The following is a 24,688-nucleotide window of genomic DNA, read 5'->3' as shown; positions in this document are numbered from 1 at the left end:
AATGAACCCAAATTCAATCACAAACAATGACATCTAAAATCGAGGTTAAATATATATAAGTCTAAAAAAAAAATTAAAATAAGTAAATAAGAGACCGGTCATCATAAAAAATGTATTTATTTCAATACAAAATATCCATTTAACAGTATATAATATAACAGCCTTTTCACATCTGTTTCACCTATAAAACCAGTCATGTGAGCAGCGGAGGCAACTTACAAACAAACATACATTTATTACAAATTACAATTCAATATACATACTGTCTGTGTTATCTGTGGAAATCATCAAATGTTCAACAAACCAACGAATTATTGCTTCACAGATTATTCAAAGGCGTGTAAAACCTTGTGTAATCTATAACATTAAAAAACATATATTGCTCATATACACGTTACACTGGATACGAAAGTCACTAGCACAATGATAATATATTAATTCTATAGGTGAACCAATCAATAAGAATAAATTAAATAAATTATTTCCATAATAATAACATCACATTAATATATTTGTTCTTTTGATAACTCCGTTATAAACAGGAATGTATTTTTTCTATTCAGCCAAAACATATGAAGGCGATTAAATTCCATCAAAAAGTTCTTATAACGACCTCAATATATACAATAATTTAAATGGCAATATTTTGTCAAAAAATATTTCTTCTCGTGCATATATAATTTAGCAAAATTACAGAAAAACATGAAAATGATTGATATATAAATTCTCATAAGTAATAAATTCGGTGTCAGATAATTTTATAATTTTCTTTGGTTGTGATTTCCATTTAATGCAAAAAAAATAATTATTCCATATATTTTATACACTTTTTTTTTTAAATATATTCTTAGAAAAACAAATTTCCAAAATCATATATTTAGTTATGGCAGTAATTTTATGTGAATCAAAATGATTGAAGACAAAACAGTTAGTACGAAATATAAAAATGGCATTTGATATGAAACCTCTTTAAGGCTTTGAAGCTAAATCGGGTTAGTTTCATGCTGACGATGAAGACCAGTTTCCTTCCTGAAAGTAAAAAATAAGTGTGAGGTGACGTGACGAGTATTACTGTGAGGAATATTTAGGAAATTCCCCAGAATCTAAAGAATTAAAACACTTACTACTTTGTTATAAGGCTTATTATACATTAGTGGAAATATATAAAGCTGTTATAAAACTATAAATATATATATTCTTCTCATAATAAGCTTTCTCAATTTTTTTTAATAATTTAAATTGAAAATATGGTGAAGGCATGCATATTTGTAGAACTTTTTTAAAATCCCAGTCGCAGCAAAAAAGATAGACTAAAAAAAGATTATATATATATATATGTCGTGTGTGTGTGCGTGTGTGTGTTCACCTTATTTTCCATTAGAGGCAGGTTCGATGCCGGACTCGACGGTCTCAGGGCGGTCGACATCTTTCTTCTGTTGTGTTCTGTTTTTGATGCTGTAAACATTATATAAAAAACAATATAATTCCAGTATTTATTGCTCCATCTTGTAGGAACTCTTTGGGGGTGGATTCTAATTAGATATATTTAAATATTAATTTGACTGTTAAGTCAGTGATATTTTCCTAACAAATTAATTTACTGTAACATTTTCTTTAGAGACATGAAATTACGTGTTAACGGTTTTCTATATGTAATGTAACAAATCTTTTTAGCTTATGAGTAAGAACTGTTCTTTTCTTTTTTTGCACAGTTTAAAAAGCAAGCACTCAAAACATATAAAGACTCAAATAGGTTTTCTCTACTTTTTTTTAAAAATTTCAATTTAAAATTTGGTACTGATAAGGTCACTCTGACGTCAATGTAATAATTTAAGCAATTTTTAAAATTGGCAAAGTCGCAGCGAAAAAGACAGATAGAAAAAATCATAGTATTTCTTAAAATTTAATTATTAACTTTAATATTTTTATTATTGAGTCATATCCGAAAAAATGTAAATGATTCTTTAACATAAAAAAAGTAAAGAAAAACCTCCACCATAAATCCATAGACAAGATATCTATCATAGACAATTCAAGTATAAACAATAATCACAACCATAGATAACTGAAAGCATAGACAAAGCCCCACCACCGAACCCCTTACGTAAACAATACATACTCGGACATATCCCGCTATGGTCCAATGATGATTTATGGAAAGTAGAAAATTTAATCTTTAATAATATTATGAAAACACATAAAAAAAATCTAAATTTTTTATCAAAGAATATCTACTGAACATACACTCATAAATCTTAGATAAAAAAATATCTTAAAAATGGACAAAACTAATAAAAATACATCAATTCTTATCAAAGTTATGAAATAAAACAAAATGGTGTCGCCCACAACAAAAAAAAAACGATTTCCCCCACATATTTATTAAACCAAAATTTTTCATCAAACAACACACCAACAGACAATGTAACACATACCATGAACTTAATTTTTGATATATGAATATTGCTGTCATCGGGATTGGTGTCATTATGGCACAGGCAACGGGTACCACTGGAAAGTAACAAACAAGAAACGTACATACATATATATATATAAATACATTTATAGATATAATATATACTTATAAGAATATCTTTTAAGTTTTTAAATCTAAGTCCGAACCAACATTAGTGTAATCATTAAACAAAGTAGTTGGGATCTGTGAGATTTAAATCTCATTGGCTTGGCTGGAGTGAACTTAATTACTAAATATATTTGAACAAATAAGACACTTCACAGATATCAACACATAATTACAATATTTAGATATAAAAACATATGTATTCTTCAATGATTCATGTTTACTACATAAGAATGAATTTTTTTTTAGTACTAAATTGTAATATATAATTATATATAATATATATATAATTTGTATATATATATATATATATATATATATACCGGTTGTTATATCGGCTTCCGGTTGTGGCAGAGCGTATCTTAGTAGGAATATAGCGATGCCAGTGTTTTGTATGCCCGTTTCTATAGATATAGCCAGTGCATCCGGATGAGGTTGACGGAATAGCCAGGCTACCAGGTATCCCGATATGTATCCCAGCCACGGGATACCCATACCAGCTAGTAGTATCTGATGGAATTAATATTATTATTAACATTTTTCATAATGACACCAGTACATGATTAATCTAACAATCAGAAGTTTTTTGATTGTAATTATCATTTTTATCTTTATCATAAATGAATATTCGATAATTAAAATATTAAAATCGAATTAACATATATATGTAATATTTTGATATTGTCAAAGAATTCGTCCTATTATAGCAGAATGTGAAAATCTGTGAGGATATGGATTTTTGTTTCACGTTATATATATTGAAATGATTTTGATGAAACTCTCCAAAAACGTACTGCAGGCAACAGAATAACACAGTTGCATTTTGTGTGAAGTAACGCGACACAGATAATAGATGTCGCTGTCGTCAATTATATTAAACGCCAAATACAATGTCGGAGGTAAAATTGACAAAAATTTTATAAAAATAATAACAAAAAAAAAAACAACTAACCTGCCACGAGAACAGTTCGAATATGTACAAATTGGTGACAATCGCGAACACTATAATGAAAATCAATATACAAGACGAGAAAGGCTTCAATATCCGGACCATGAAGGCTGATAGTCGAGGGGTGAATTTCTGCATAGCCAGGCCGATGATGAGGGGGACTATCAGACCCACCACGAACATAGCTATCCGACTGTACGGAACCACTATACTGGCGTTAGCGAACACCACTTGACCGAGCGTGAACAGCCACAGCGGCATGAAACCTGGGAAATTAGGTGTTAGTGGAAAATATTCATTGATTATTATTTATTTAGCTTCACACAAAATGGCCGACGTGTAGATGATTTTAAAATGATTAACCGCTTCGTTTAAAAAAAGAACGAAGGCAGGAAATATTGATACTTGCATGTTCTTACTTTAGTCTGTATTTTATACAAAATGGTTTTCAAATGAGATTACATTATTATTACAATTCAAAACTCAGTCTACAGTCATTTCGTTTAAAAATACACAGATATAAAGTACTGTATGAACATTAAGTAAATAAATGGCACATTGATAGTATTTAATTATAAATAAGTCATATGTGTGAGCTCACCGAACGCAGCCAAGGTTGATATGGATGTCATTGTGAGGCTCAAATCCAGATTCCCTCCCAGTATGAAGGTCCATATGTTAGAGGCACCGCCCCCCGGCGCTACACCCGTGCAGAACATACCCAGGTGGAGAGACGGAGATGAGGGGAAGATCAGGTAACCAAGACCGAAGGATATCTGGACAGGACAAACATCTGAATTAATTAATCATTCATTCACTCAAATAAAACTAACATTTTCGAATACTATTTGTTTTTTTTTTTGTTATTTATAGTCTCTAGTCGTATTCGTCAGACGGAATGAAAATTTCTGACATTCAAAAGGGACAGTATGTTCGAAAATTTTAGATATCATTCATTATAATTTCATTCAATTACAGGTAACTCGTTCATTCATTCATTAGATATTAATTTAATAAGCATACCAATGGCATAAACACGAACTGTCCACAGAGACCTATGATAGGTCCGACAGGTCTTCTCACGACCCCTTTAACTTCATCCCAGTGCATCGCACAACCAAAGTTTATGAACACAATTGATATCTGGAAATATATGATACATACACTGACAATATAATAATATTATTAAGGTTAAAAAAAATATATAAATATCTTTAAATAAATTAATATCTTGTAAAGTTTATGAAAAACTATAAAAATATATTTTTTATGTGAGTCATCATTTACTCGCTATATTAATAAATAATAATATGGCAAATGTTGGTATAGCTGTTAATTTTTTTAAACACATTTTGTATTATTCTCTTGCATGATCTGTAATAGCGAAAAGTTTCATGAAAATCCATTCAGTAGTTATTGAGTGTGAAAGTAACAAACACACACACATACATGTACAATAAATCATATGTATAATATAAATAGGATTTAAAAAACCGGCTCTAAAACTACCAAAGGCTATTAATTTGTACTGGCAACACTACCCATAGATAATAAATACTCACGAATATCGCTATACTAGTAGTGAATATAGTGTCTATGACTCTCTGTGGTCTGGTAACGGTGACGGCTAGCGTACCATTCACGGGCTCTATGGTGTCCCCAACGCCATGGGACTCCAATGACAATATCGTCCTTCCTGAAAGTTAAAATGACTATTATAAAATTAATTTTACCTTCTATAACATATACAAAAAAATCAATTATTGGACATAAAGCTTTCTGTGCTTAAGTGTAATAACTTTTTATGAATTATTGCTTTAAATGTCGCATTTAGTTTGGTAGAAGTTTTATATCCTTGTACATAGCATAGGAAACACAAAGATATATATATATATATATCTTTGTGTTGTATAGTATGATGTCCAGTAACAGTTTTGTTTAAAATAAATCTCTCATTCAGATATAACTTTAGAGAATATAATATATATATAAAATTATTTTTTTTTAGGAACCATTTTGTTATTCTTTATGCATATAAATCGAGAACAGAGCTTATCATAACATTATGAATAATTATATTTCCTATCTTTAAACTAAAAGATTTAAGAATATGTTTATTTATTATATATTTTTTTTTCTTATATTTCACAGACATAAACTTATTGTTATATTCTGAAAACATCAAGTCTTACCAAGAAAATTCCCTATAATCCTTAACCTCCCTTTAAACTTCCCCTCACTGACGTCATTTTCTGTGATCTGATATGAGGAATTCCATTTAGTGTCCGCCACGTGTTCGTCTCTAACGTTCACCTGGAGACGAGCACCTGGACGAAGACCTACACCTGGAAATAGCACACGGGTTTAATGATCCCAAATACGCTGTTTTTTTCCTCTCTAGATATTGAAAATAACAAAAGTCTACACTTGGATATACAATGAGATATCGTTATAACTTAATGAGTAACGACATGCATACAAACCTACACGCCATTAATCTTAACCACATCTCGGAAAAAAATATATATTAAAATGTATTTATTATTATTTGAAATTGAATCCAGAAACACTGAATTAAACAAAATAATTACATTTATGTCAGTTACGAAATCTCGTTAGGATGTAAAAAATATTTTTTATAGTTAAAACTTTGATCTGTTTTTTTGTGATGTATATTACTGCTAGCCCTGCGGCTTTGACAGCGTCGCCAGAGAGGAATTATCATTATCTTTAAACTCAATAAAGTGTTTAAACCGAATTTATGTAATGTTATTAAAAATATTTTTCTTTTTACTGATTGATCAGAACTTCTGTATTCCGATTCTAATAAAATTAATTATAGGTATCGAGAAAAAACATTATATAAAAAAAAAACATTTCTTTAAAACCTTTTTTTATATGTTCTTTTTTAAGTTATCGCCTTTAGAACCTTAAAAAAAAATTTTTTTGTATAGCACCAAAAATGTTCTAATTTCATTGACGACGGTGCAAATGATAAGTTTTAAATAATTTTCCTACCTGTAACATTTACATCGACGTAATACGTGTCCCCCATGTGCACTTCCTCGACTTCGGTTGGCAGGTACGTGGCCATGAGATTCGGTGCCGCCTGACATAGAACCCACATAGGGCCTAGCACCAGGAGATACAACACTATCAGGTGCAGCGGCCATAATGGACACATCCTTGTTTGCACTTAAAACAAAGGTCGCTTTGAGTCTTGTGAATCTAATTAACCCTATATGAGAATATATATATATGTTGCGTTTTTCTTAAAGAAAATGTTGCTTTCCGTAAGTTTTCATTGATAACGATCTAAGACAACTATTATGACGTTATAAAAAAGCTTACAGGAAACTTTGTAATGAAAAATACCTTTACACTATAAATCATTTTTAAGGTTTCTTTATTTAGTTTCTGGTGAAAATATTTTTTGAATTATAAAATATTAAAAATATTTTTAATATAATAATTTGATTACAACAAATATGAAAAAAAATAATATCCACATTTATCCATGGAAAAACACTCACTTATAGACACTGGGTAACACTAAAAATTTAAAAAAAAAAAGGTCTATCCGGCACCGAAGCCAGATAGGAAGAGACAATTTTTGCATATTATTATTTAGATCGCGAAAATTACAATTTAAATACAACCATCCTGAATCTTATTTACAAAGTGTTAAGGCTTAAAATATGTAAAGCGATATATACATTTTAATAGCCGATCGTGGCCTTTGTCACGTAGAGATAAGAAAGTGTTTAGCTGGCTTCAATTGGTTAATCGATAAGGATTAATTACATAAGGCATATCTAGATTTCATTATAACTTCTTGCATCATTGGTGCTTTAAATTTATTTTATCTTAGGATTTAGTTCGTTCTCATTTACAGATCGTAACAAAAAAAATTGTGTCGATTACTATTGTGCGTTACCACAAGTTTGGATCGAACTAAACACGTAGCGTTTAAAGTTTTCGATTCACAAATCTTCGTATATAATACTTGTACGAACTTATGGTAAATCGTAAGCAGTTCACATTTTTTTAAGGATATTAAAAATATATTTTGATGAATTATAGTTTGATATGAAATTTCTTTGTATATGAAGTATTTAGATATAAATACAATTGTACAAATAAAAAGAAAAACGTAAGCATTTATAGATACATATTTCATTATGTGTAGACCTGTGAAGCGCTTAACGGAGTATTCATACGACAAAAGTGCCTTGTATATATATATATATAAATATTAATTCTATCAACCATTAATATAGCCTATACCTATTATTTTGATTTATAGAACAAATAAATATAAAACTTTTCATAGTAAAATTTTAATGCATATTTGTTTAACAGACAGCTTCCAATACTCCAATACTTCTAATACTTCCGTGTAATGCAGATGAAAAAAATCAGTGCGTATAAAATAGTGAAAATCTTAAACCAAATATTACGATCTAAGACTTTCGCGAGTATGCATTAAAATAAAACGATTATTTTACGGATTTATAACGCGAATTTTATTTGTTTAAAATACTACATGATCACATCTCGTCTGGCCGTGATCACGGTTGCTGAAAAGTAACCGAAGCGTTGGGTTTATGTAGTTTTTAAAATAACAAAAAATTCGCGTAGTAATATTATCTTAAACCAAATTTTTTTTATATATTTTAAAAGTTCTACATTTATTAATCCATTTAAATGTACTAAAAGTAAATGAATATCGATAGAATTATAATTGGGACATAGTCCAAGTGAATAAATATGCCAAATTCATTTTCATCACGCGATATGATATTTATGTCAAAATAACATTTGATATAACGACAGGTATATTTGTTCGAGTCCATTAATAAACTTTGGTAAATAGGAAACTTTGTTTGTAGGGTTATTAATAATCTTAAGTGGGTCATAATGTATCCACATTCTCAACCTACTTTGGTGTAACGGTTAAAATCTTTTGTTCGAAGAAAGGATTCAATAATTCGTTTATCTCGACTGACGGATATACATATATTTAGATAGTTTCATTGTATTGGGAAATAAATAATTTATATAAATGATTCATAACACCAAATTTTTCCTTTGCCATACTTCATCGCATTTCATCGGAGTCGATTTTCGCAGAATTATTGAAAAAAATAACATATCATTGAAATGTGATGTCGATGAAAATGAATATAACGATGAAATTTTATAACTTACAATCAAATAAACTACGACAAGTTTATAAACCACCGTCGTAAACTCGAATTTGTTATGAAACATTGACATTTTGTTTACATTTATTATCTTGTTTCGATGGCATAACTCACTCATATTGTTCAGAATTTCAAACCTTTGCAGTTTACTCGTTTTCATAATTTAAAAAAAAAACACATTTTAAAACCATACCCAGGTCCAGTAATACGATATTTGTCCAGTCTATACCATGCTTTTTATTTATTTTAGAATTTTTTGTCACTTCATTAATTGGTATAAAACATTTAAATAATTAGCATTATTTAATACGAACTCAAAGTTTACAATGTGTCTATGAAAATTAGAATTTAATTTCAATAATTACGAACGTCAAACAAAACATTGCTTTGTAATTTTAATTTGCGTCTCAATCAATGATTGGATTTTAGAATAGGGTAGGATTATTATTCACAATGTATTATGTAAAGGCTACGTTATGTAACTCACAAATAGTTTATAATGTTAAGAGAACCTAACGAGATTGAAGTTTTTATTGACGAATTACGTAACATTTTTAATTTGTTAACATACGCTAAATGCTTATTCCAATAAAATTACTTTAATTATACATGAAGTTTGTAATATTGTTATTAATTATCTGTATTCGTTATTAATCCCATATGGTTAATATTTTGATGATTGAAATTCGTAACAGTCGCATTTTTCGACAGTGGAAAGTATTTATAAAGGAAATGTATTTTTTTAAGACTTTTTTCTATTTTATGTCTTTCTTTTTTTCATAGTTCCAGGAAATTATTTCATTAGGACAATGAATAAATAGTTGGTACGTACTGATCTATCGAAAGAAAGCTCATAAGCAATATTAATACATGTGTGGGTATATACAATCAGTTTGACTTTACGACTGCAACAAATGTATAAAAAATATATATATAATATGACTTACACACATACTATTTTTTCATAGCCAATACATACTTATTATCCGTAATAGTTGTTTATTGTTATTATATGTAATTAAAAGAACATTCTAGAATATTATGTATAGTATAAATCCAGTTGTATTTTTTTTTTTATGGTAATTTAAACAGCGAAGAATATTTTGAGTACCAGTTTCTGCATATTTTGAGAATGGATACTTATAGTTGATGTAGCTAAAGGTTTTGTGTCAGAAGTTAAAAAAATACCAAAGGTATTATTTATCTGACAAAATGTCCAGTCTCTTGCTTGATAGAGGTTTTTTTTTGTTTTTCTTGGGTAAGACTTAATAACGATGGCTCTAAATTCTCATTTCTTTCTTCTAATAACGTTGTAACTAATATCAGTTATACAGAATGATATAAAAGATAAAATAAAATTGGTAAAGCATGGATCGCGTTCCAAAAAATAGGATAAAACTTTTTAGAAAGGTGGTTTTAAGACGAGACCGAAATAGAACACTTGTTGTGGCTTTGAAGGACAGAATTCCGACGAGAGCTTACAAGGTTATCGACTTGTTTGTAAATATTTTTAAATTAAGTTTTATAAGACTTTATTAAACGAGCTGTAAGAATAGCAGGTTGGATGAATTATCGAATTGATTAACTATAAACAGCTTAACTCTAAGCTGTAAATGTATGAATCAGTCTCAACTACAGCTCATGCATTGTATTAGTCTGTTTTCAATAACATAAGTTTGGAAGTCCTCATGGGGTATTAATGTATACGTCTTTGATGAGTTAAAAACGAATTTAACCATTTTGTTTTGTGGGACAAATATTATAAACAATATAAGCTTGCAATAAATGTCTGAAATGAGACGAAACCTCTCAGCATTCCATAGATTGCAGGAAGAGGATCTTGAACAGTTCCTGGGACTTGCGACCCAGGTGTAGATTTAAGGCCCCATCTAAAGCGTGTTAAAGGCTCATCTCAACCGTCCAAGCTCCTCTCTCTACATAACGAAATTTGAAACGAACCTACTAGAGCTGCCTTCATGACATGTTCTAAGAATTAACTGATGTTAGTTCGGCACAATCCCAAGTCTTTTAGCAGGTTGTAGAGAGATTTAGCTGTCACATATAAGAATATGAATTATATATCACAACTGATTTGACTGGTAGTAGTTGCTGATCTATAATAAACGGGAACAGTACAGGCAGATGATACAAAATCATTAAGGGAATTTTTAATTAGATTTTATTATATTTGTTTCATAAGGAATAACAATGACAAGAAAAGTGGAAACAATGGATAAATACTTATATTGCAACATGCACTACGACACACGACAATAATGAGAATAGTAATTTAAATGGATATGATAAGATGATCTGGAAAGTCTGAAGTTATATATATGTATGTATCTCTGAATGTATTTTTATGAGAACATTGTTCTAAACTTTGTAACAAAGTATAAAGTAAAATTTTTCGGACGGACAGTATTTGGAAATATTACTAAATTTAATTTTAAATACGTTACTTGTATGACTCCAAGTTGAGAGACGTAACTTATATAATGTTATTGAGGATATGTTCAATAAAATCATGCACAAATTAAAATGAGACTTAATGCGGTATAAATATGATTTAAAATTGTGTTTAAATTATTGTTTTAAGTATGCAATAATTGCACAGTTCTACAATAAATAAACAGACCTCTGACTTCATGATAAAATTATTATTCTCTGATCACTTGCTTTCATTTAATAAATAAATAAATAAAAAATTTATCGCTTATATATAGATATAATTTTTGTTTAAATTACAAAATAAGTGATAGCATTTATTTTGTAATTTAAACAAAAAATTTGTGTAGATATATTATTTTTATTTAAATAAGTCATATAATTCCGCATCACAGATGTAAATATTTAAACTGAACATTTAATATTTTTTACGCTTCCACTACACTCGTGCCCTTACTAGGCGTTGGAATCAGAGTAACAACAGACAGCTGATACATCATCCATTCTCATGTATACAATAATGGATGAACTACCTTCGAACTGTCAGTATCTATTTGGCGACGTGAACTCGAGCTAGTAATGGATACTGCATTCCAATTTTAACTTAAATGTTTAAAAACTATAGTGCATATAAAAATTGAAAATAACTTTAAAACACTCACCGGTTATGAAGTAGTGTACCCAATTTATATACGTAAAAACATACATGTACGACTATAATAATATAAGAATAATTGAAGTCCTCTGCTATTTAATTTAAAAATGAAATATTTTTTTTTTTATATTAGGTACGTCGCGATTTGATTTTGACGTTTTGTGGAGGTTGTGTAATGTGTGCTTCGTATTATTAATTAAGGCAAATTGATTAAGTGAAACTAATATAGTTTATATGAACACTTGCTTAAATAGTTCTGGTGCAAATATTCGTTTATTTCAGATAACCAAATTAGCTTATAGTAAAAATCACACCAATTTTATATTTCTCACTATCTGAAGACGTTAATGGATAAGGCTGATTATAAAAAAAAAATATTTGCATCTGTCAAATCTTCGGCTACATTATTGGACGTATTGAAGTAAAAAGCGCTTTATTAACTTAAGGGGGCTTATTAAAGCGCTTTATTAACTTAAAGAAGCTGTATTATGGTTCATTGCTGCAATATTCTACTCATTCTTAATGCACGCATTTCGCGTTAACTATCACGTTGGTTTTCGACATTTCAAAGGTCACACATTTATAGCATTTATAATATTAGCAACCGGGAAGAGGAATGTGGAGCATAGAAAAGGGAGCATGCTTTCTCGATTGCTCCAGGAAGGACGAAAGGAAGGTCTCCATGAAGGTTTGGGTCCAGCACTAGCAGAATTATCCACGTAATCACACCATTCTTCCCAAAAGTTGGATACATGCAAACTATTACGTCTATATAAAATGCACATACAAAACTCATGAACAAATTATCTTATTATATATATATATTATAGCCAAATATATAGTGATGTACTATAAATTATGATTATAAATTAATTATAATCACGCCATTTAATTTACGCGCCTACCAAGGTTGACATAATTATTCTTGAACATTCTTAAATTAAAAAAAAAAAAACTGTTAATTTAAAATTTATATTACGTTATTTTTTGTATTTCCAAGAACAATTAAAAAAGGGATTGTCTGCAATGCCCTTGACTGGTATGATCAAAGGTTAAAAAGAAATATAAACATGTTTTGTATTCGAATAATGGGCATAACGGACATTTATGTATGTACATATATGTATCTACTCGCCGATAATTGATTTTTTAAAGAGAGCATCATGTTTTAAATGCAAATAAAACAACTTACTTTATTACGTCCAGTTGCTTTTTAAAATATGACACATTAATTATTTATTATTCATACGTGTACTAGTTACCAGCCCCTGCTTCGTACGCGTACGTGCTCTTTACAAAAAATATAAAATAGCCTACTTCATTTTGAGAATTATTAAACTTATATTATGATAACTTTCAAATAGTACGCCCGGTTTAAATGATTTAAAAACTAATTTACAGATGCCTGTACGATGTAGGCTTGAAAACAAAGTAATTTATTTTGATAAGACTTAGTACCGTATTTATGTAAATAGCTTTACAATATACGCTTCAGGAATGCCAATTTTTAAAAGTTGTAAAATGGATATAATATGTTATCATTAACGTATAGACATATGCCACCGCGGATTTTTCTATAGACCTATATAAGATAAACAATTCCACCATATATTATTTTGTTATATCTCAAAGACTTAAGGCAGCGTTTTCATTAAAAGCTCTCACACGACTCATGTTTTCCCGACATCTTCAACAAATATCGTTAATGCACACACAAGTAAATAAAAAAAACTTAACAAATTATATATTGAAACCTTTCTCGAGGATCACGTTATCGAGTGGTGATAACTGTTTGATAATAGGTGCAGTAGTTTTTGCGTTTATCGCGAACAGACAGACAGACAGACGCGGCGAGAGACTTTATTTTATAATATGTATTGTTTGATTATGCCAACGAAGTCGAGGAGAAAAGTTAGTTTTATGAGAGAAACGTAAAATTAAATCGCTTATCATTATAATGGCTTTGTAAATTAAATTCAGTTATGAAGCTAAGGGCTATATTTTTTTTTTTTTTTTTTTTTTTTTTTTTTTTTTTTTTTTTTTTTTTTTTTTTTTGGTTTCGGGTTGGAAAATCCTCATGGAGCCCCGTCGCCCTCGGGGAAGGGCGAAGGGGACTGTCAGACTCTTACTGACTAAAAACCACCCGTGTTCCTCATGTACCCGTATGTCAAAGGGGCGGGTATCGCCAAAGCATTCGTCGCCACCCCCCCGACAAGTATTGACCCACCAGATGGTCAGGTGGGCCCCGTCAGCCGCTCTGCGGCCGTCACCCGGCCACAGGACTCAACTATGAGGCGCGCGCGGGACACACGCCGCCGCCTCGAAGCCTGCAACTGTTCGGACGACACGATGCCCCGAATCTGTCGTCCACAGGCCGCGCTCTACGGTGGCCGGAATTCGGCCACCCTTCGGCGCCCAATGCGTCTGATGCGGGAGGGGAGAGAGAAGGCAGCCTCTCTCTCTCTTTCCGCCGCCTCCTTTGCGAGCATCACAGCCTCGCAAAAGGTGGCGACGGCACACCACCCTGACTCGCTCCCTACCATAGCAGACACTACAGTCGGAAGCGAGAGATTTCCCGCATCACCTATAGCCGCGACCAAGTCACGGCGCTGCTCGGCCCAAGCTGGGCACTCCGCCAACGTATGCAGCGCCGTATCATTGCGGCCGTCACCACAATGGTGGCACTGGGACGTCTGCTCCCGGCCTATACGACAAAGGTACTTCCCGAAACACCCGTGTCCGGTGAGTACCTGCGTCAGCCGGAAGCTGAGGGTGCCGTGGCTCCTATTGAGCCACCTCTCGAAAACAGGCCTTACCGCCGCTACAGCGGCGTGACCGGCCGTGGGTTGCGCTAAGCGCGTCTGCCACTCTGCCACTAGGACCTGGCGGAGCTCCGCCCTCCGTGCTTCAATCTGTCGAGGCATCAGGCGTTCGCCTCGCTCGACCGCCTCTACGCGCCACCAATAGAGCGACGTGAGGAGCTTTGCTTCGAGGTCCCAGGGGGGGATCCGGCTAGGAGGCTCGCTGCCTCAAAGGAGGTTGTACGGTACCCTCTTATGACCCTAATAGCCATCACGCGCTGCGGCCTTCGCAGCGCAGCGACGTTGCGGGCCGTCAGGGCCTCTGCCCACACGGGCGCAGCGTATAGAGCCATCGACCGTAAGACCCCCATGTAGAGTCTCCGGCATGAGCATTCGGGCCCCCCCAGGTTGGGCAGCAAGCGCGAGAGTGCAGAAGCGGTGACCAACAACCTAGGGGCAAGCCGTGTAAAGTGCGGCCCGAAGTTCCACCGACTATCGAGGATTAGTCCAAGGTACTTCATTGTCGACTTGACAGCGATGGAGACTCCGCCTACTGTGATGCTGGACCTCGAAGGCGGCTTCATCCTTGGCCCATGGAAACAGATGGCCTCAGACTTGTGCAATGCCACCTCTAAGCCCAGCCGCCGTATTCTTCCCACGACATGCGCGACACCAGCAGTTGCACGTATGGCCGCTTGACGGTACGACTTTCCACGCGCTGTAACTAGCGTATCGTCGGCATAACAAATGACGCCGACACCGTGAAGAAGCGCACCGCGTAGAGCCCAGTCGTACCCTACATTCCACAGTAGCGGCCCCAACACCGAACCCTGCGGAACGCCGCACGACGTCTCTCGCCGACCCCATTCTTCTCGACCCGGGTACACCACAGATCGTTCTGACAAATATGCCTCGACAATGCGTTGTAGGTAACGCGGCACCGCATGGTACCGCAGTGCCTCTCGTATGGTGTTCCAGGGCAAAGTGTTAAAAGCATTGGCGATGTCGAGTGACACCGCCATGACCACCTCACCTCGAGCGACTGCCTCCTCCGTGAGGGTCTTCACGCGCATGATCGCATCCACTGTGGAGCGCCCCTGGCGAAAACCATATTGGTTGTCCGCCAAATCCGGTCCCACCCTTGTCATGTGCTGGACGAGGCGACTGGCGATGATTCGCTCAAAGATCTTACACACTTCATCCAGCAACACGATTGGCCTATACGCAGATGGTGAGTCTGCGGGGCGCCCCTCCTTTTTAAGTAGGACCAGCTTTCCTGTCTTCCACCGGCTGGGAAACTGGCCCCGCTCCAAACATGCGGTTAAGAGCCTCGCTAGACGGGGCCCGAGAGCCTTCATGACTAGGACCCAAGCACGGCCTGGAATGCCGTCGGGTCCTGGGGCGGTGTTCCTGATGCGGGACACCGCCACTCTCAACTCTACCCGGGTCACTTCGGGCACGTCATGCTCAATACCATCTTCCGCGTCGGGCAGATTGTGAGGTGAAACCATAACCGGTGGTGTGTGTTCTGGTCTCGACGGAAACAACGCAGAAATCACCTCCTCCAGAAGCTGTGGTTGGAGACTTCGGGACAATGGGGGAGCCCATCGACGCAACTTGCCCCGTACCATGAGGTAGGGGCGTCCCCACGGCTCTCGATCCAGAGTCTCCAACAGCACTTTGTTGGCCTGGGTCTTTGCCTGGACAATGGCTAGCTGAAGGGCTTTCTTCGCCTCTCTATAGCGGTTGTACAGTTCCGCCTCTTCCTGTTCTGCCGTCGCTGTAAAGGGACCACGGCGTCTTCTTCTTCGGAACCTCGCGTACCGACGTCTTACCTGCGTACAAGCGATGCGCAACTGTGCAATCGACTGCGACCACCAGTACACTTGACGCCTGGATGGTAAAGGCCGAACTCGGGGCATACCAGCGTCGCAGATATGCGACATGCTCTCCCGAAACCACTCCGCCTCCTCGTTGATGTTGGTTGGCCTGTCTGGATAGTCCAGCCAAGCCTTCACGATAGAAGCCTCGAGAAGAGCCTCCCTGTCCAGCCGCTTCAACGCCCAACGCGGACCATCTCCAATGCCCACCGGAGCCGCTTGAACCGGCCCAACCGAGGTCTGGGTGGAGACGCTAAATCGAATATATCGATGATCGGACAGCGTCTCTACCTCCTCTAGGACGCGCCAGTCGTGGACAGTGCGCGCAAGATCGGGGCTAGCGAATGAAAGATCCACTATAGACCCACCCCGCTGTCGCACACACGTCTGCACGGAGCCTCGGTTCAAGAGAAGCAGGCCCTGCTCGACTGCCCACTCTTCCACTAACTCACCCCGCGCATTCGTAGCTGGGGAACCCCAAGCCGTAGATTTGGCATTGAAGTCCCCTAGGACAATCACGGGACAAGGACGGCTGCGATTGATTACCGTGCCCAACTCCAGGATGATATCCTCCATGTCGGCGAGAGAATGGCTGGGGGCAAAGTACACCCCCACAACCATAACTTTTTCCCACATTGCCGCGACATAACCCCGTCCTCGGGTGACCGCCTCGAAAGGAGAGGTGTTGGCGGCAGACCTCATAATCAGCGCCACCGAACAGTTCGTATCGCACACCCAGTCATCCCTAGGTGGCACAATATAAGGTTCAGCGACAACTGCCACATCGATCGACCACTGCGCCATACTCTGGAGCAAGAGATCCTGAGCCCTGGCACAGTGGTTTATGTTGGCTTGGAGGAGATGACGTAGGGCCATTATTGTGTGTCCATGGCGGTTGTCTCCTCCCTGACTCTCGGCGAATGTACTGCCGCAACCGGCGGGTGAACCGGTTGGGAGGAGCTGGTTGCCTTCTTAGTCCTATCCGTGATACTAGCCGGTGGATGAGCCGGTTGACTCCTAGTATTGTTCTTCTTGGGCCGGGCACAGGCCTTTGACCCAATCTGGTGGTCGGCTGGCTTGCCAGATGCCGCACAGATGACACAGTGCGGCGTGGCAGTGCAAGTGCCAGCTTTATGACCGGGCTGACCGCAGCGGAAGCACATTTGGCTGCGGTCTACCCCAGCGGTACAGCGTGCCCCTGCATGTCCTTCTTCTAAACAGCGATAACACCGGTATGGCTTTGGAGCTAGGAGCACGACCTGCGCCGAGACCCATCCAACTAGAAGCCGTCTTTCTTTTATCTTTTTGGCCGCCGCTACGGGACAGCTGACAAGAATTGTCCCGAGACCGGATACACCCCGGCGTATCATGCCCGTTTTTATTTGATCCGGCGGGCATCCTCCCAGCTTGGAGACGGCAGCGGTGACCTCTTCTTGCGTGACAGAATCATCCAGGCCTGAAATGCACAGATCTGCGCACTTGGTTGGCCTGGACACTCTTACATCATCCGAGCCTAGAGACACCCTAAGTCTATCAGCGAGGGCATCTGCTTTGGGACCACTAGAAGATCCCGATATCTCCAGTAGGCGACCGCCGGTAGCAGTTGTTTTGCACCGGAGACCCGTTATACCGAGATCACTAAGCGAAATCTCAGCTTTCGCTTTTGCCAGGATCCCGGCATATGTGAGGCCCCTCTCCTCCGCCCCTGGCTTCAGAGTGAGAACCACTGCTGTAGAGCGGGGTATACTGAGCCTCGCGGTCTGGCACTTGTCCGCCGCTTTTTCTTTCTGGGCCTGCTTTTTGGCCCTCTGGCGAGCCGTTTTACGTTTTTTGGCGGCGCCCGCAACTGTCCACTCCGCCTCAGCTCTAGTGGAGGGTTCGCGCGTTCCTGACCTAACAGTTTGTACACGCGGAGCCGTATCACCTGCCTTTTTGGCCAGTTTGGCCTCTTTTTTTAACTGCCTATTCGATTTAGGCCCCGCAGTTTCCTTTTGCGAGGCGGCAGTTGGAGCAGTCATCTTTTGTGTGGCAGCAGTCACTTGGTCAGCACGGGGCACTGCGGCTTTGGCCGCATATATCGTCGCCGATGTGCTACGTTGGTCTGCAGCTATGGGGGGACGTAAAATCCTCCCCTCAAGCACCGAGAAGCGCGCGTTGAAACTCGCCATCTCCTGACGGATCAGGCGAATCAACTCCATCTCCTGTGACGTCTGTTGCTTCGACGGCTGTGACGGCAACTGCGGTAGCGGTGTTGCGTGTGGAAGACCCACCTCCCGCCTCAGCTGCTCGCGACGGAAGTTGGCCATCTCTGCCTTGAGCTCTTCGTGCTCCTTTCGGAGCTCCGCCATTTGCGCTGTGAGCTTTTCATTCTGGGCCCGCAGCAGCACCGTCTCCTCCGTTGTAGTGCGAGTTAAAAGCACCTGAGCACTTTCCAGAATGGAGGCCGTGGCCTCTTTAAGTGCTTTCTGGCTGCAGCCGCTAAGGCCCTTGGAGACCTTGCTCACCCTTTTTATTGCTGCAACCGCGTCGGCCATTCTTTGATTAAGATCGGAGGCAGGTAGCTCTTCTGCCTCAACTCCTATGTCAGAGACGGCAGACGACGATTCCAACAGGCGAGTGACTCTCCCTTCCATCACCTTTTTCGTCAGAGCCGCAATCTGTCGCTCATCCTCCTCTAACTTTTCGGCGACTGCTGCGGCTTTCATTGCAGCCGCAGCCTCACGCCTGGTTTGACCGATACCAACATATTTGCCCGTAGTAGCGGGCCTACCTCTCCCTCTTTTTTTGGTACCGACCTTAGGGGCTGGCATTACTGTGTCACTTAAGACCGAGTCTGTCCCTGAGTCTGCACCCTCCCTCGGGCGTTTGCGTAAGCGTTTTGAATTTACGCTCGCCACACTCATACGGCTTGACGCGCTATCAGAATCCGGCAGCACGCCCATTTGCTCAATTAGTACCAGAGGTACTTTTCCACCCACTACGTCATTTTTTTGTGTTTGTTTTATTTAATAAGTTCTCCATTTTGGTCCCACGAGTATAAAGCAAAACAGGTCACCCCGGGCAGAGGCTTAAATACCCGGGTAAGCCTACATACTGCTGGGGGCGGCAGGTACCAGCAGGTGGGAGCGCTAACGACCGTATGCCCAACGACCATTCATCCCCTCGCCGCGCTCCCGAAACTTAGGATTGGGTGGTTTTTTATCTTAGAGGTGTCCTTCCTCTGAGGCCGGGCAGTTAAGCCAAGCCCCTCGACAGCGGCATTAAGCATGCCTCCGTCCTCTGTCCGGCCAACCCGAATCAGCGGACCTGCCGAAAGATTTGCTCTTTAATGAATAAGGAGACAAAACAAAGCCAGCTAAGATGCGCCTACACCTAAGCGGGTGTGGTCGCGTCCTCGCCTAATCGACTACTTCGATAGGGCAGGAGCGACCCATCCTGCAGAGCTCCGAACAATAATACTCCTCTAGTCCACCCCCCGAGAAGAGATTATTGGCCGTGACTTACAGTGCACTAGGGCCAGCGACTGCTCCTCTGGGGGATTTTCCGCTAACCTGGACCCAAGGAGGTCAAGCTCCCTCCCCTATTGACTGACTGCACCGGTTACCCGGTGGGCGATGGGGTCGTCACGTCCCGACGCCGGGAACTATATCTTGCTACTTAATTTGTATGTGTACATGTTTCTTAACGCATTATCAGGTTTGTAAACGTAAAAAAAATTAAAAGGTCATATATCATAACATTAGTTTTTTAACATCCCGCTGCGTTAATAAAGTGTCGATCAAAAAAGTATAGGTCGGTTTAAACATTTTTAATTCAGCACAAACAGGAATAACTTAAATGTACAGTAAAATATAATATAAATATGCCAATGTTGCAATACATGATACATATACATACATACACTATAGGTACATAAGTATATGTGTATTGCCCACGCCTATTTTATTATAACGTTTCTTATCCTTGTTGCAACGTAGTGCCCTTATAAAAGGATTTTTTGTACCTATGTTTTTAATAAATTTATTATAAAATAATAGTTTTAGTTATAAGATTCAATTAACATTTTGATTATGTTATTACTTTATTTGTTATCAATAATTTAAGTTTAACAGAAAGAAACGTGAGAAAATCGAAGGAAAAACAAATCTATTTTGTTAAAGAAAAAAGAGTATAAATTGAGAACAGTTAAGACTTTTGGCAAAAGTTATTTAGTAATGAACGAAACCACTCCGATTATATACCAATGGTCACTCTACTACACTAATATGACTTTAAAACAATTTATAAATAAGTTTACATTATAAACAACTCACATCTCAGGTACCACGTGCTCACAGACACAACTACAGTGACGTAATATTAAACAATTTAAAAACTTTCACTATTTAAATTAACCTACATTTGATAAAACGAGTTGCAATAACCGTATGTCACTCGTCGTAACTCGCGAGTAGCGACTGACTTGAAATTCGAATGATAAAATTCGCACAGCTCGTCGGTGTTTGCCAATCAAAATGCATTTGCCCCCTCTTCGAATCAAGGTTACGGAGTACAATATACAGGTTTCCCGCTCAAAGAAATGGAATTCGAAATCGTAGTAATTTTTTGTGAGCAAATAATTCACTGTTATTTTTTTGTTGTTTTCGCATACCGATTAGTATTAAGGTATAATTTAATTTATTCTTTAACAAAATTTTTTGTGTTTCTTATGACCTTACCGTTTTTTTTAAACTAGTAAGAGAACAAATATAACAACACCGAAAAAATATATTACGTAATATATTTTTTGATTTTGATTTTATTATAGTTTGTTCTAAGCAAGGACTTATAAAATTATAAGTCCTTAGCCTTAACAATTGCTTACATATGTAATTAAAAACACTTTAATCTCATAATTTCAAAAAACATTCTCATTACTTCATTATAGTCAAATTGAAACCTGTCTTTTTAGAATATCTCCTTTTTTATATACGTGTATATATATATATATATATATTAAGTCTAAATTATCCATACCCGGCATGGAGTATACGTTTTTTATGATATAATTAACTTTTTTCATTTTTTTTTAATGCTTAATGAACAATAGCAAACACCGACTTGTATTGTGTATATATAGTCTAAGATTTCTTCGTCACAGTACATAACGAGCGATTGCAATCTTTAATTCATAAATCGCTTTATTTGATAGTATCATCGAAGACTTTGGTTAAAAAAAATACACACGCTTGTAGTGTGACGAAACAAAATTGTGATGAGGATATTGTGCGTATTTATTCTTTCATTTCTTGAGTGTGACCAAGTAAGAATATTATGTATAAAGATATAAACATTGTACTACATACTATAGTAAAAAGTAATATATTCGTTTTTTTTTTTAAACTTATAAACTGTCATATAAAGTTTTTAAATGGCCTTTGCTTGTGTTATTGAAAACATAGGCAATGATTATTAACTGAATGTCAACAGAATGAAAAAGTTATAAAAAATATTTATATTTAAATCAGAAATTATATGTAAATTTAACTGATTACTGATACTGTTTTAAAAAAGTAACCGGTTATAATATTGCAATCATGACATCAGTTTTTTTTTCAGTTCTGAAATATTTAAAGAGATTAAATTTCATATCTTAAAGAAAAACTCGTGATAACTATCTACGTTAAAATAAACATCATGTTAAATCAGTAAACAGAATACTATATTTTATTATATATTCAATTATATGAATATTTTTTTCTATGTTGTTCTGTCATTAACTGATCTATTTAAATAAATATATTATGTTAAAACAACTGGACATATACATCCTCAATGTTAAAAATATTTTATATATATCTACAGTATGCACACTTAAAGTAATTATGATAATTTTGTTTTTGTGAGAAAGGTTCTATATCATAGAAGTCTATACCCTTATTTATCAACACTGTTATCAAGATAAAGGACATACTATATGAAATGAAAAGCAAAATATGAAACCAAATTAAACCCGATTGACACTAATAGACAGTGATTAACTAAGAATTAAACCAGTATAGAGGTTGAATTCATATATCGACTTTGGCTGTAGAATCGATGCATTTGGCTGAATTTTAGATGTAAATGACTTTTTGACTGGACATAAATTATACTTTTGGCTGTATAATATATGTCCATTCTTATGTTACAAATTCTATTTAGAGACCTCTAGAATATATGGGCATTAAATAAATGATTATATTCTTCTGCCCAAAAAATATGTTTTCTTAATATAATCTATAAATATCGAAACAGATCTTTTTAAAATAGGAATCCAAATGCAACTGGTTTTTATCAAGTCATCATTTTTAAAGACTGCCTCATTTTAAAACTTGTATACATATACAAGTCTAAATATATATTTAAGAGATCAAAAAAGCTCAATGATTTAAAATTTTAAATTTAAGACACTTAAATTACACCACACTATGAATTTTACATAACATAATCACCAATAAGGTTGAATTCTATCCAATTAAGAATAAAATTAAAATAAATTTAGTAAATATTATGATTTTAATATTAATGACCAATTATATACCATATTCAATAAATTTAAAATTATGTAAAGAGTGAATGAACTTTATGAACAAAATTAATCTGACTAATAACCTTGTTGTTTTAATTATTTAAATTAAGTTTTTAAAAATGATTTTATTTATAACAGTTGAAGATTATGTAAAATATATATTATTGTTACCTTAGAGTTAAGTTCCAAGAATTTAAAACCTTTGTAGTGACTAAAGTACTATGAAAAAATGTCATTCACTGAATGAAATGTCTAGAATTCACTATATTATGTAAAAATACAATCGAGTTTCAAATTACTATTTCTTACAAAAAAAAATTTACGTAAGTAGTAAGTACTTCAAACTACGGATTTTACGAAATACCATGTGATATGTCCTTGTCAAAATGACAAGTGACATTTCAAAGGTTAATTGGATTGAATCGCTTGTATCAATTGCTCTATTAAGTATTTTTTTTTAGTTAAAAGCTGCTAAGCTAATAAAATTAGTACATGTATTTGTATTATATTAAAAATTTATTGCTGACAGACAGCTTACTCGAATTTTATAGCATATTTAGCAACGCATCTAGTGTTAAACTTCTTATTATATACATATCGTAAATGGGTGACAGTCAAGTTTAGATATGATTAAGAAAGTTTATAGAATGAGTCTTCCTCAGATCATCTCATATTACAAGAGATCATGTTATAAATGAAAGCACATAACCCATACCTTTCTTTTAACTTTCTGTCTGTTAGTAGTACGAGGAAAAGTATATTTTTTTCTAATAAAATATGAACGACAGGGCCGGTGTATTAAAATGATTCAAAATTAACTAGTGCATAACATCCTTTATTTAAAAAATAAGTGGTTGAGAATATATTAAAATTAATATTAAGAAAATCTTCAGACCTCAGAAAACTAAGATTGTCGTCAAATAGTACAAAAAAAATATAAATTCTTAATTATTGAAATTGTATGTACGTAACTGAATATCATTATGTCTTTATCGTTCCTTTTTTCAAATAATAAAATGTTGATTTTTACGTTAAATGTATTTCTAAAATTATTATTATTTTTAAAGTATATTATAAGACGCCAAACATACCAAAGGTAACTCGGAGTTTATGAATTACTTAGGATGGATGATGGTACAAAAAAAAATTGCAAGAAATATTGTGACATGTCGTCATAAATATTAAGAAGAGCCGGTGAAATAACTTGTTTATATTTATATTAAGTATCTAAGGGATTGGGTACTTGTTGAATGACAATACATAATATGTATTCAGTATATATTTTTTTTTCAGTATATATTTTTTTTATAATAAAGAATATAATTTATTATTGCCATAGAATTATCGTTTTATTTTGAAATTATATAAGCCCTTTAAAAATAAATCGATTTTATTTTATAATGGATATCCTAGTAGAATTAAAATAAGTAGAAGTTAAAGTCAAAAAATATTTAAAAAAAAAGCTTATTAGAATAAACAAACTCAAATCTTTGTCATCAAAAACAAAATTTACTTTAAAAAATGTATATTGTCAGGTGATACTTAAGTTTTATTGATTTCAAGTGCATTCAAAGATGATCGATTAAAAATACTTGCATTTTGTAAAGTGACTTAAGT

General features: G+C 35.8%; 1 protein-coding gene across 5 annotated transcripts; it reads right to left on the bottom strand.

The window, feature by feature from the left end:
- Positions 1-101: 101 nt before the first annotated feature.
- LOC116774746 (sodium-dependent organic anion transporter-like) lies at positions 102-23,389 on the bottom strand. 5 transcript variants are annotated; one of them, XM_032667489.2, is made up of 12 exons: positions 23,243-23,389; positions 6,549-6,725; positions 5,723-5,875; positions 5,093-5,226; positions 4,554-4,673; positions 4,132-4,306; positions 3,534-3,796; positions 2,905-3,091; positions 2,436-2,511; positions 2,120-2,133; positions 1,367-1,455; positions 102-1,029 (listed from the first exon to the last, which is right to left on the bottom strand). In XM_032667489.2, exons 2-12 carry the CDS (start codon positions 6,712-6,714, stop codon positions 1,000-1,002), a joined length of 1,407 nt encoding a protein of 468 aa, XP_032523380.2. In that variant the 5' UTR covers positions 6,715-6,725; positions 23,243-23,389; the 3' UTR covers positions 102-999. The 5 variants fall into 5 exon arrangements, with proteins under 5 accessions (XP_032523380.2, XP_032523379.2, XP_061380013.1 ...); XM_032667488.2 differs by lacking the exon at positions 23,243-23,389 and adding an exon at positions 20,835-20,991; XM_061524029.1 differs by lacking the exon at positions 23,243-23,389 and adding an exon at positions 20,921-20,938.
- Between the last annotated feature and the right edge of the window lie 1,299 nt (positions 23,390-24,688).

Source organism: Danaus plexippus, chromosome 23 (assembly GCF_018135715.1).
Source record: "Danaus plexippus chromosome 23, MEX_DaPlex, whole genome shotgun sequence".
In the NCBI taxonomy this organism is placed as follows: domain Eukaryota; kingdom Metazoa; phylum Arthropoda; class Insecta; order Lepidoptera; family Nymphalidae; genus Danaus; species Danaus plexippus.
This window is presented reverse-complemented; position numbering and strand designations above follow the sequence as displayed.

Excerpts from the sequence above, each read along its gene's own strand:
- LOC116774746 (XM_061524028.1), bottom strand. Across the intron at positions 3,797-4,131 it reads ATCAACCTTGGCTGCGTTCG|GTTTCATGCCGCTGTGGCTG; the intron begins GTGAGCTCACAC and ends CTAATTTCCCAG. Across the intron at positions 3,092-3,533 it reads TCGAACTGTTCTCGTGGCAG|ATACTACTAGCTGGTATGGG; the intron begins GTTAGTTGTTTT and ends TAATTCCATCAG.